Below are 12,419 nucleotides of genomic sequence, written 5' to 3'. Positions count from 1 at the left end.
GCTCATTTTCTTTCAGCAACTCATTTTTTTTATCCAGTATATTCACAGTGTTTTATTACGTAATCTACTACTAGTGTTATAAACCGTACGTCTCACATGACAGTTTTTGTTCAAGTAAAAATTTAGTGAACAATAAAACTACTTTCTATCCATTGTAAATGAAATTGTTGTAAATATTTGAACATTGGCAATTTTGTTTTTTTGGACAATTTTGACCAATTGCATATACTTTTGCTTTTGATAGTTTCCCAAAGCTTATTATAGGTTTTTAGATCAATAAATTAGAGCGAGACCAATTTTATCTTATTGCAAATATAACTATGTCTGTGTTGGTGATAAGTAACATGAAACTGCATGTAAAGATAATGAATGTTTGCCAATAAAACAGTATCAGATTTTGTAACTCTCAAATATCAGTATCAGCCTTAAAAAGTAGTAGTGATATTATTTCTCTACCAGGATTTGCTCTCACAAGAATATGATTGTGAATGAATTGCTCTGCAGTGGGAAGAGCAGTAAAACGTGTTCCTGAAAAATACCCTTACTTGATTATGATCATTTTGTTCATCCATTATTGATGTGAACTGTAGCAGCATATATCAGTTTGGATTCAGCAGCGTCAGATTTATGTCCTCAGCCCTCCTGCGGTAGCCCGGTAGTGTACAGGTAGGAGACGGTTCCTGCCTGGATCTGAAACGTCTGTCCCTGGATGTGGTGGCTGGAGATCTGCTCACTGGTCTGGCTGATCGAGATGGGCTGGCTGCTCTGGCTGCTGATGTGAATGGCCTGGCTGTGTTGCTCCCTGCCCACCTGAGTGACAGCCAGCTGCTGCATAGGCTGATGCATCACCTGCAGCTGCTGGACGGGTCGTTGTGCTATCTGAAGGGGATGAGGAGGGCCGTGGTGGGTCTGTAGCTGCTCCATCGTCTCTTTACTCAGAGTGATAACATGCATCTGCTCAGACTGGTGCCTCATCTGTCCCTCCAGCATACTGACGGTCTGAATCTGAGGGGTGTGGTCCACCACAGCGCCCTGAGTGACCAGAGCCACGTCCTGCACATGTCCTGATGGCTGGGTGAGGAGGGTGAGTCTAGAGTGTCCTGATTCTGCCGTCTCGCCCTCTGTGGTGATGATGCTGATCTCCTGCTCTTGACCCGGCACAAAATTAATGTTGTTTACTTCTCCTGTCACCACCAGCTGGATCTCCTGTTCAGAGCTGGACGGCAGCTGGTACTGCTGAAGCTGTAGGATGTTACGCACCTCTTCCTGAGGTGCTGCTGAGGTGTCTGCTGCCGCTGCATCTAATGAGGCCTCTGTTGACGCTGCTCTCTCCTTGCTGTGGGATTTGGTGTGTGTTTTCAGATTGTCCAGGCGGGTAAATGAAAGGCTGCAGAAGGAGCAAGTGAAGGGTTTGTTTCCCGAGTGAGAGATGACATGTCGTCTTCTCGCACTGGGGTCTGAGAACGACTTGTTGCAGATGTTGCAGTGATATGGCTTCTCACCTCTGCAAAAGGAAAATCACAATATCATTGGATATAACTGAGTTATACAGTTATACCTGCATTACCTGAATTGAAGATTACAGATTTCTGACATCGTGAATATACAATAGAAGTCCAAACATCCACAAACTACTCTATTGTCTTAACCAGCAGCTCAAGGTCCTAGAGACAGTTCTGTTGGAAGAGTCTAATATGATATTTTGTGACTCCACAACTGAAACTTTATTCAAAGGGTTTATCAGGTAAAGGATGAATACTGGAGGCAGTGTGGTTAAAAAAAAAAAAAAAGTTGACCATTGGGCTGGCTCTTTCATTTTTGGAAACTTAGTTGATTGCTCTTTCGTCACATACCTGGACAAACCCCACACAAACTCATGGCTCTGGAAGAATACCTCTTTAAAATACTAAGCACTAAGAAAATGGCTGCAGGCAACCCCCCCAACAGAAGATGACTAGACTGTAATTGTCAAGAAAATGTCCTTGAACTCAAGACTACGATATGATCAATATGTAAAATACCGGAAAAAAATGAGCTACATAATTATATGCGCCTTTAAGATGTGACTCCTTACATATGTCATTGAAAAACCCTTTTACTGTACAAGCATAATGTTACCCATGTCAACCCATTCTTTTTGCCTGAAAATGAAGGAAAAAATTAGTTAACTCATTTTTTTGGCCACTTGGGGGCAGCAGAAACAACCTGTGAACGCAAGACTATTTAATCCACATCTATTAAGTTGATATGGTGAACTTGCTAGCTACTGAAGCAATCAGTATTTATTAAACAAGTTGATGTTTGTGCCCAACTGATAACTCTAAGTTCAATATATTTACTCTCCTTTTAGCTCAGTTTTTGGTCTCCCCCAACTCCCAAGAAAAATATCTGTCTCTTTAGCTGCTAAGTGCTCCAATGTGTTCACCAGCTAGTCACTAACTGTGTCTGTCTGCTGTTTGGTGCTGAGAAGGTAGAGCCCAGTGGCTAAAGCTGCTGCCTGAAAATAAAGCTGTTGAGAGCGGTGCGAGTGAACTAAAAAATTAAAAGTTACAACAGTGAGTTAAAAGATGCTAAAACGCTCTGTAGAGCTCGGGAGAACTGCAGGTACAAAAATAATTCTCTTTGAGTCTGTCACTACAAGAGACACCCTTTACATACATGTAGTCATTTGATCTATTGTTAATATAAAAATATTGATTATAACAGCTTTAATGGTTACATTACAACTAAGAAAATTTCGAGGTTAAAATATATTTCTCACCTGTGAATTCTGATGTGAGTCTGCAGTGTGCTCTTGGCTGTAAAACACTTCCCACAAATCTCACATGTGAAAGGCTTCTCACCTGTAAAAATATTATTCATAAAAATACTGATTTTAGATCTTAGGTACACTGTAATATTGTTAGTTTTAATATCTCAGTAATTATTCACGCATCTGTTTAAGCTTAATTTGGCTTTACCGGTATGAGTTCTCAGGTGTTTTTTCAGCTGAGCCGTGTCCATAAACTTGTGATGACACTGAGCACATTCTGGTAATGATTTACCTTTAATTAAGTAAAGAATAAAAACACGTTATTCAACTTTTAAAGTGACTACATTAGAATTAACCTGCTGCTGTTGAAGGGACTTGATTCTCACCTGTGTGAACTCTGTAGTGACTTTTAAGTTGCCTCTTCTGAGTGAAAGTCTTTCCACATTTATCACAGTCGAAGGATTTCTCTTCTATCGATACAAGTAAGATAAAAATAATATTTAGTTGAGAGAGAGAGAACAAGACACTGACAGACTATAGAATTTGATGATAAATAGGAATATTAATCATGTGAGTCATAAATACGAATTCAATTTCTGAAAATGCAGTTTCTCAAAAGATAATAGAATATACTCTGACTACACTAAATCACAGTTTTGATTTAAGAGTCTAACTTTTTAAAATGTCAATTTAAAATACAGAATAATTGTTCCATAATTTCATTTTTTTTATGTACATCTATGATGGATGCATTAATGATGGCGAAAAGGTAATCATCTAAAAATAATACACGGAGGGTTCTAACTTCATCAGAGCCTACCTTTGTGGAGGTTCATGTGCTCTTGTAGGGAGTGTTTGGTGCAGAGAGCTTTGGAGCAGACGGTACAAACAAATGGCTTCTCTCCAGTGTGCATGCGCTGGTGAACCAGCAGTGTGTGCTTCTGGGTAAAACTCTTCCCACAGACCAGGCATCGGAAAGGCTTCTCTCCTGGGGGAGCAGTGTGACATACAGTTAAGTATACCGGTGTATACACAGGGGGAAAAAATTGGTTGTTGGGTCCCCATTCACCGCGACTGTACATGGCAATTTCATTATCTCCTCAGGCACTCAGAGACCAACCAGTGCTCCAGTGAGGCTGGAATGATTAGTTGATTAATCAATTAGATGATTGTCAGAAAAACGAACTGGTAACAGTTTTGATAACTGATTAATCCTTGATACATTTTTCACTGGAAGAAGCTTCTAGAATCTGTTTATTACAGAGTTTTCTATCATGGTAAAATCAGCATCTTTGGATTTTGGACCGTTGGTCAGACAAAAAAACGTTTTTCACTATTTTTCTGACATTTCATACACTGAACAATCAACTGACTGTTAAGGAAAATAATTGTCAGATGTATTGATAATAAATATAATTGTTGGTAGCAGCCCTATAGCTCTTCTGTGATGACATAATACAACCTTGCCCGAGGTTTTCTGACTGTTAATTAGCTGACACAGAAAAATTTAGAAGCAGTCTGATCAAACACAACTGTACAACAAAAAAATCTGTGTTAAAACTAGATTTTGACACAAGAGAAGGGCCGCAAGATGGACAACCTTTTATCGTCCTCTCTCTAATCCTTAGAACTCCCCTTAAATCATACTCACGAGTCTGATTACCTGTGTGAGTTCTTTGGTGAATTTTTAAAAAAAGGTGATTTTTAAACACTTTGCCGCAGTCCTCACACCGAGCCTCTGTGTTAGGATATTTCCTTTTCCTTCCTCTTTTCCCAGGCTCTTTGCTCACTGCTGTCTCATGGCCCACTTTGTAACTCTTGTATTTTATTGGCGGCCTGATTTTGCGTTTGCTCTGTCGGCTCTGGTGCGCTCCTGGGTTATAATCAGCATCGTCTTTAGGTAGGGAGTCAACATTTACATCATCGCAGTCCAAATCCCCACCCTGGCCCTCCTCTGAGCTCTCGCATGGCGCACTTCTCCACTCCGGCTCTGTTACAGGCACAGCCACGTTTTTCTTTGGCCGTCCTCTTTTGTGTTTTGATAGATCAGGACCCTCAGCTTTGTCTGCCTTTACCTCATCACCTCTAACCCCTGCAGCAGAGTATGAGAGTTCAGTGAGCGCTTTGACAAGTTCGTTGACCTCCATAAGATGAGCCGTGGCCAGGAGCTGCTCTGTGGCGCTCTCCTCCAGAGACACCTGGGCACTGTAGATGAACTCCAGCACCGCAGAAAACATCTTAGCTGCCATACCACCAAGTTTATAGGTAGACTGGCTGATGTGATCTTCTGATGTGAACATGAGGGAGAAGTACTCGCTGCTTGCTGCCAGCAGGGCTTTGTGCGCCTTGAAGTGCACGTCTTCCACAACAAAAGTGACATCGCACAGTAGGTCCCTTTTCCTGAGCTTGTCGAATTTGCTCAGGATGCTCTGCTTGTGGGAATCTGAATGAAGGGCCATGAGCGACGAAGTCGTGGCTGTTGTTTTCTGAGACATCTTCCCCTCTAAACATTCACTTCTGTTCCAGAGGAAAATAAAAACAATCTGTCAAAACAGGGCAACAGTGCATAAGACAGAGGTAAATTTGTCTTTGCAGGTGTGAATTTAAATGTACTAACTTAACTTAATTAACTTTGCCTTTACTACTCCATGCATAGTCATTTAACTAGGGCTGGAAAAAAATTGATTACTTTCATCATCGATTAATTTGTCAGTGTACACAAACTGTTTCTTTAGGGCTCGAACTAATGATTACTTTTAATGTTGATCAATCTGTAGTCTAGTGCTGCAGTGATTAATCCATTGATCTGTCAGTCAATCAACAGAAAATTTACAATTTCAACAATCAACAATTTTGATAATCTATTTATTGATAAAGTAATTTATCAAAATAAAATATTGCTTTTCTATGTTTTGTATCATTGCTAAGTAAATATCTTTGTGTTGTGGACTGTCGGTTGGACAAAACAAGTGATTTTTGAAATTGTGATGGACATTTTTCCCATTTTTCTGACAGTTTATAGACTAGATCATATTTGATAAAAAAAAAAAAAGCCCTTTATGAGCCCAGGGTAATGTCTTCAAATTATTATCGGAACACTCTAAAATTCATAAAAATGTAAGTTGGAAAAGGGAAAAGGAATCCAGACATTTTGCGTTTGGCATTTTTCCCTAATAATTGACATAAACAATTAATTAAATCAAATTTAGTCAAATGTATCAGTCGTTGATCGATTCAGTACATATTTATTTAAGTACTCGTGCTTGAAACCATACAAATAATTCTTTTTACATTAATTATCCTTCACAACAATTTCGTGTATGGTTTTTCTACAATTATTTTGTAGTGACTACCACATTTAGGAAAGGTTTACTTGCTAACGTTTGGTTTCTAAACTACAGATAAACCTTGTGCAGTGATGTGAACAACTTGAGGGTTAGCAAACAAGCTAACTTACATCGTCTCAAACGGTGCATCCGCTGCTAGCATGAGACAGCCCACAACTATTAGAAATAGAAAAGTGTGCCGATAAAATAATGATATGTATCTCGGCACAATTCAGTCAGTGAAAGGACCCAAACATTTTAAAGCGCACAAACCTCTGTGTAATTTAAAACAGTGAGCTTTTAGGACCTTATCTTCGTTTCACTCGTTGGACGGAGGACGTGAATGTGAATATGTTATCGCGAGACGTGCGTTTCTGAGGCGATCCACATGCAGCAGATCTACACATACTGTACATCGCTCAACCGCTGGCTCTGTGGACGGGCTGAATACCATCGCATGTTTTACAGATCAACTGTTACGTTATCTCCAATAACGAGCGTTCAACGATCTAAATTTCTTTGGATATCCGTTAAAAAATTTAAAACAACCAGTTAGAAGAAATTATCTGTGCAAACGGACCATTTTTATGCAGTGAATTTTTGTTCATTTAAATAATGGTTGTCAATAGGGAGAAAACTATATTTAGGACCTGCACTTCCCGTACAGACAGAATTAATAAACAAACATTTACCACAGATTATCATTGACAGGTAGGTGAAGAAAATTTTCCCTGACTGCGTTTGGCTTCAGAATAAGGCACCGCGATAAACAGCGAGCTCCAGTGCGATCACATTTAACTTACAAATCCCTGCCAGGCTGTTTGCAATTTAAAAAATGGTCGATCAAAAGCAACTGTGCCTAAGTCAGCTGAGGCACACGTCTAGGTTTCACGTTGCAATCTTCGAAAGTAGCCGCACTTGGAGCGCTAAGACACCGATCTCTTGGTTGTGAAATGCCTTTTTGTGCGGGGAAATGTTCTGGACTGTCACAGGGAATTTCACACCACGAGATCGAGCCCACAACAGCCTCACCGCAAGCGACAGTTAGCGTCCGATGTTCAGGGGCCCTAGGTCTGTCTGTCTGTACTGGACGGTACAAGTTTGAGGTGCTTCCACTTTACATAAAAACTTTTGATTTTTATGATAATTCTCAAAACATAGTGCAGGAGAATAGAGGGAAGCATTGCACTTTGCACTCCACTACATTTATTTGACAGCTAAAGTTATTAGTGCAGATTAAGATTTTACAAACAACAAATGATTAGTTTATAAAGTATGATGCATTGGTACACATTAAATAAAATTAAACTGACCAACAGTTTGTGAGGCATTTAATTGAGGATCAAAATAGCTGTCGAATAATATTCTTTCAATCGACTACTGAGTTTATAGACTAAATAATTATTTGATTAATCGAAAAAATAAATCAACAGATTGATTGATAATGAAAATACTTTAGTCTTTGTATCTCATAGTGAAAATGCCCTTTATGAGCCCAAGTTAAATTTACTTTGTCTTCCACCAACATTAAAGTAAGATTTTAAATGCATGACCTAATGCAATGGAATATTTTCTCTCAGGGCATGTGCCTCACATACACTATATGTGTTCCCCGCATACCTACTTATATATTATTGTAACATCGAGGAAAGAGAGAAAAGAATTCAAGCAAGTCAATGCAGTCTTTATGCTTGTGGATAATTGCTGAAACATAGAAACATTAACAAAATGACCCAATTTTAATCAAAGAAGAGTACTCCAAACTCCAGATAAGAAAAAAAATCTTGGGCCAACTGTCTTTTTATGGCTGTGTGTGACCTAGTTTACAGTGTCTGTTATGTAATGCCTTAGAAACCTGGACTGAAATGGGGCGTTATGTTATTGATCCTTGGACTGTCCAGCCGGTTAAGGTGTTAGTTGAGGCCCCTAGTTGTGGGTTAACTTTTTAAAGAGCCAGTCATAACAAAGGTTGTCATGCGGCATTTGACACAATTCTCTACCTCCAGTTCACCTCCAGCCTGAGACGCAGGCCATAATGAAAAGTGTCCAGGTTGCAGTGGTGGGAGCTGGCGTGATTGGGTTGTCCACTGCTGTCTGCATCGCTGAGGCTCTTCCTTTGTGCGCCGTTACTCTGCTGGCTGAGAGGTTCAGCCCGGACACCACCAGTGATGGAGCTGCTGGGCTCCTGTTTGCTGCAGAGTTTCCGGGTATGCAACAATATCTTTCTCAAAAGTATTACACTTCAAAATGTTATATAGTCGGTGCAATTTTACCAGGTTGACATTTTAAAGCATGTAAATTCACTATCCTCATCGTTTAAGTAAATATGCAGCACACGTTAGTTTTACATGTTGGAAATGACTGATTTTAATGTATTTCTCTATCAGATATTCCCTTGGAAAGACAAAGACGCTGGTTCAAGGACAGCTTTGATCACCTGTGGGCCATCGCTCGATCACAACACTCCCCAGAAGCCGGAGTAATGCTGAGCTCTGGGTAACAATTGTTATGTAGTGCCATAAAAGGGGCGACTACTGAGCCATGTCATTATTGAAATAGATCACTTGACTACTGGTTTTTGATTTCCTTCCAGCTGGCAAATTTTCAAAGAGGTTCCGGCAGATAAGAAGCCCTTCTGGTCAGACTTTGTGATCGGCTTTCGACGCATGACCGACCGCGAACTGAAACCGTTTCCCAATCATAAGTTTGGCCAGGCGTTCACCACCATAAAATGTGAATGCTCAAGCTACCTGCCATGGCTGGAGAAGAGGTTTGTCCTCTATTCATTATTAGAGTGTGTGTCACTCTCATGTTAGATTGTTTATATTTATTCACATTTTGATTTTCATATCCGTTGGTGTTTGGCCAATATTTTTTTTCTTTAAAATGGTAAATCCCAAAACCCAAAAACATTTGTAGGTTACATTTAAAGTTGAGCGATTGTTTTGATTCCACTGAATGACTTTTGAGAGTATTAAAAACAGTTGAATACACTGTAATAAGATGTAGGCAAAAACTCGTCATACTTGTTCTCTAAAGGTTTAGAAAAGCTGGGGGCCAAGTGCAACAGACGAAAGTCAGCAGTCTTCAGGAACTAAGTAACATCTATGATATCATTGTCAACTGCTCTGGTTTGGGCTCCAAAATGCTGGTGGATGACACCCAAGTATACCCGGTCAGAGGCCAGGTCCTCAAGGTGGAGGCACCCTGGCTGCAGCACTTCATCAGAGCTGGAGACGGAATGACCTACATCTACCCCGGCATACACGGTGTCACTTTAGGCGGCACAAGGCAGGAGGGGGACTGGCGACTACAGGTGGATGAAGGAGACACAAAGAGCATCCTGGAGCGCTGCAGCGAGCTGGAGCCGTCACTCAGCAAATGCAAAGTTCTCAGCAAGTGGGTCGGTCTGAGGCCGAGCAGGAGGAACCCAAGGGTGGAGAGGGAGCTGGTGCAGCTGCAGGGCCACAGAGTACCTGTGGTCCATAACTACGGCCACGGCGCCTGGGGAGTCACTCTCTCCTGGGGTACCGCGCTGGATGCCCTGGGGCTGGTCAGACAGTGTCTTCATGAAATGCATTTACACGCTAAACTGTGAAGAAATTCTGCCATTAAATCCCGATTTTACTAAGTGCCGATAACACTTTTTAAATAACAAAACACAATTACAGGGAGATGTAAATCACTGATAGACAACATATCAACAAAACAAAAGTTCTTAAATGCATTAAAGTATTGTTGTAGCTTTTACATTTTTCAGTGTATGTAGGAAAAACTATTTATGGATAAATAATTCATTTAATGATAATATAATTTACAGCTAACATTAATGAACAGTTCTTTGGATGGTTATGAGGGAATGTCATAGTAAACACTTTTTTTTTTTTAATTATACAATTTGGTGTCAGTAACAGTTGCCTTTGAGTGCAGAGATCTGCAGTCAGAAAGATAAACTTCATTCAAAGAAATCAAAATGTATTTATTTATCAAAGAGCGATTAACAGCCTTGTCAGCATTTTTACAATGTGTATATCAACGAAAACTTTAGTATTTTCCAGTTCATTAATGCTAAATACTATACATAAATTACTGACATTAAACTGATGTGAAATTTCTTTCTGTCAACAATTTAAATAAAATGGGGTTTCCAAAATATGCATTTTTTACCTGTGTGCCACAAAATTGCTGATTGTTTCAACAACATAAAAATTGTATTTTTTCATTATTGTGGTCAATAATTGCAGTTAGATGACACAAATATTAGTAAATTTCTCTTATTAGCAACTAATCAAAACCTAAACATTACAGGCTTTTTTCACAGCAGAAATTTTGCCTTGTCACAGTAGGAACAGCACGGGCGTTTCCAATAACATTAACGTAACATTGTCAGCATCTATTCAACTGTCCCAAATTAGCCATGACCAGGACCCTGAAAGTGAAACAGCTAAATGGAATTCAGCCAGCATTCATTTTATTGTTTACAACTTTGTCTTTCCTACTGTGACACGTCAGCATGTGTTCTGTGAAAAAGACAGTAATGGAGAGTCTATATATACTAATAAACTCTTAAAAAACAGTTTGAAAATGTCGATCTACGGTATATCCACAAATGAATAATTGCCAGATTAAAAGTTTAAAAAAAACTTTTTTTTAAATTAAAAAAAAAAAAAAGGGGGGGAAGTTTCCTGTACAGACTATTCAGCTGAATGGAGAACGTCTTAAGAAGCAACTGGGGTGTAGATAGATCAGTAAATAGGTCAGTAATATAAACTTGATCTATCAATGTATCATTTGTTAGGTTTTATGGCAGACTACAGCATTTTTGTAAATCTTAGATAATCTGTTGTTACATTTTCAGATAAAAAAAAAAACATGGTTATTATCCAAAAGCAGCAATTAACATATGTAAAATGAAACCTTACTGTACTTTTGATGTCAATACCATTTCAGGAAGTGGCTCCAATTTAAGATCAGTACCCTGCAACCGGAGTCTTTCTTCCATCAGGGAACCCACATTAACTGAGTTTTTGGATATCTTCCTCTGTCTTTTCATTTTCAGCCGGCGGGCTTCTGAATTGGCTGAAAATAAACGACTCCTCCTATCCTCTGAAGAGATGTGGTTTGTGTAGTTGTACATGCAAGCAGTTTCTGTTAGTAAAGGCTCTTGGTGTGAGTTTTTATATATGGGATGACTGGACCTTTCTGCTGGCACTGTGGGTGGCAGCTTGAGGTGTGTGTTCTGTGTTGTTTCTCCTTTTTTAGGGGCAAATACATTTCCTTTGTCTACACTTGAAGTGCTACACACACCATCATATGCTGCGGTTGAAGATTCGGAGGATGGAAACGTGACCTTAAAATGTTTTGGAGGATTTAATGTTTGCTCCGTGCTCTGCTCAGTCTTGGTACTGGGGGTCAGATTCCAGTTTTTAGGGTCGATGTTTTTTTTCTTCTGCTCTTTGTGGAGGCCTGACAGGGAGAGGCAGCGCCTCAGCAGCCCCATCGCTGTTTTTTTTCTTAACTCCATGCAGCTATGGCTCCTCGCAATGGCTTCACTGGGAAGGTGACCTTTTGCTGAGCTTAGGAGACTTAAGATGTTCTTAGGGGGTCTTAGTGGCGGTAAGATATAGGATGGGCATCCTGGTTTACTGTGGAGTAAAGTCTTACTATGGCTGGTGGAGTTCAGGGTCTGGGGGAGGGCGGGGTACTCTGGGGATGAGAGGTGGCTTGACTCAAAACCAGAGGAGGACCTGCTCATGGATGAAGAGGTCTTTTTGTCCCTTCCTGAAATAAACAAGTGCAGTGTGTGCAGATCACGCAGATGCCAGTCAGTTGTGATATATATTCGACTTACACACAACAATAGCAGTGCAGTCCATGTTGGAAAAGGGGGGCTAGTGTGAAAAGATGCCTGAGGAAAGAATAGGCTCAAAACAACATCTAAATGTGCGCTAAAAATGAGTGACGAATGAAAGAAAAGAAGCAAGCAGTCAAGTCTGGTAAAGCATTGAGCAGTTTATTCCTCACGCTCAACCATGACAGAAGCAAACGTCAGAAAATGCAGGGACTTTAGACCCTAAACCTGCCACACTTCAGTCAGAAGTGTTACAATGAGTGTAACTTTGTCCTTCCACTGTGTTAAACCATTTTAAAGGTTGTCCTAAGTCTGCATTTTAGTGCATTTACAATTATACAAAATGCCATATTTTAACAAGTATAATTATACTATTTAGTAAATATTTTAATTGTTCTGCATTATGCAGTTTTCAGGCACATAATAAAATATTGTGCAACATTATATTTTACTGGACTAAAAAAATATACACACAAACAGCAAAATCTTG

At 39.8% G+C, this 12,419-nt stretch overlaps 3 protein-coding genes across 11 annotated transcripts in view; 1 reads left to right on the top strand and 2 right to left on the bottom strand.

The window, feature by feature from the left end:
* Window positions 1-312: 312 nt before the first annotated feature.
* Window positions 313-7,156, bottom strand: zbtb24 (zinc finger and BTB domain containing 24). 6 transcript variants are annotated; one of them, XM_040136920.1, is made up of 8 exons: window positions 6,352-6,447; window positions 6,210-6,255; window positions 4,416-5,269; window positions 3,573-3,740; window positions 3,139-3,222; window positions 2,961-3,044; window positions 2,762-2,843; window positions 313-1,504 (listed from the first exon to the last, which is right to left on the bottom strand). In XM_040136920.1, exons 2-8 carry the CDS (start codon window positions 6,239-6,241, stop codon window positions 634-636), a joined length of 2,175 nt encoding a protein of 724 aa, XP_039992854.1. In that variant the 5' UTR covers window positions 6,242-6,255; window positions 6,352-6,447; the 3' UTR covers window positions 313-633. The 6 variants fall into 6 exon arrangements, with proteins under 6 accessions (XP_039992854.1, XP_039992859.1, XP_039992858.1 ...); XM_040136925.1 differs by lacking the exons at window positions 6,210-6,255; window positions 6,352-6,447 and adding an exon at window positions 7,111-7,156; XM_040136924.1 differs by lacking the exons at window positions 6,210-6,255; window positions 6,352-6,447 and adding an exon at window positions 6,882-7,027.
* Window positions 6,471-10,221, top strand: ddo (D-aspartate oxidase). 2 transcript variants are annotated; one of them, XM_040136927.1, is made up of 5 exons: window positions 6,471-6,789; window positions 8,085-8,285; window positions 8,466-8,574; window positions 8,672-8,848; window positions 9,118-10,220. In XM_040136927.1, the coding sequence occupies exons 2-5, from the start codon at window positions 8,114-8,116 to the stop codon at window positions 9,674-9,676; spliced, it is 1,017 nt and encodes a 338-aa protein (XP_039992861.1). In that variant the 5' UTR covers window positions 6,471-6,789; window positions 8,085-8,113; the 3' UTR covers window positions 9,677-10,220. The 2 variants fall into 2 exon arrangements, with proteins under 2 accessions (XP_039992861.1, XP_039992862.1); XM_040136928.1 differs by lacking the exon at window positions 6,471-6,789 and adding an exon at window positions 7,079-7,184 and having other exon boundaries at window positions 9,118-10,221.
* A 631-nt stretch (window positions 10,222-10,852) lies between these two features.
* The window catches only part of LOC120795220 (SAM and SH3 domain-containing protein 1-like), a 53,279-nt gene continuing 51,712 nt past the window's right edge, over window positions 10,853-12,419 (bottom strand). For all 3 annotated transcript variants that reach the window (XM_040136916.1, XM_040136917.1, XM_040136918.1), the window contains one exon: window positions 10,853-11,859. In XM_040136916.1, coding sequence (XP_039992850.1) covers window positions 10,997-11,859 — 863 coding nt within the window. In that variant the 3' untranslated portion in view covers window positions 10,853-10,996. The remainder of the gene's footprint in view (window positions 11,860-12,419) is intronic.

This window comes from Xiphias gladius, chromosome 10 (assembly GCF_016859285.1).
Source record: "Xiphias gladius isolate SHS-SW01 ecotype Sanya breed wild chromosome 10, ASM1685928v1, whole genome shotgun sequence".
Lineage (NCBI taxonomy): Eukaryota > Metazoa > Chordata > Actinopteri > Istiophoriformes > Xiphiidae > Xiphias > Xiphias gladius.
This window is presented reverse-complemented; position numbering and strand designations above follow the sequence as displayed.

What these genes read in the sequence shown, in the direction of transcription:
- zbtb24 (XM_040136920.1), bottom strand. Translation starts at nt 6,241, where the DNA reads ATGCTAGCAGCGGATGCACCGTTTGAGACGAT. An exon ending in GATGCACCGTTTGAGACGAT is followed by an intron (nt 5,270 to 6,209) that starts GTAAGTTAGCTT and finishes CCTCTGGAACAG; the next exon opens with AAGTGAATGTTTAGAGGGGA. An exon ending in ACTCACATCAGAATTCACAG is followed by an intron (nt 1,505 to 2,761) that starts GTGAGAAATATA and finishes TTCCTTTTGCAG; the next exon opens with AGGTGAGAAGCCATATCACT.
- ddo (XM_040136928.1), top strand. Translation starts at nt 8,114, where the DNA reads ATGAAAAGTGTCCAGGTTGCAGTGGTGGGAGCTGGCGTGATTGGGTTG. An exon ending in GTTTGCTGCAGAGTTTCCGG is followed by an intron (nt 8,286 to 8,465) that starts GTATGCAACAAT and finishes TTTCTCTATCAG; the next exon opens with ATATTCCCTTGGAAAGACAA. An exon ending in CTGCCATGGCTGGAGAAGAG is followed by an intron (nt 8,849 to 9,117) that starts GTTTGTCCTCTA and finishes TGTTCTCTAAAG; the next exon opens with GTTTAGAAAAGCTGGGGGCC.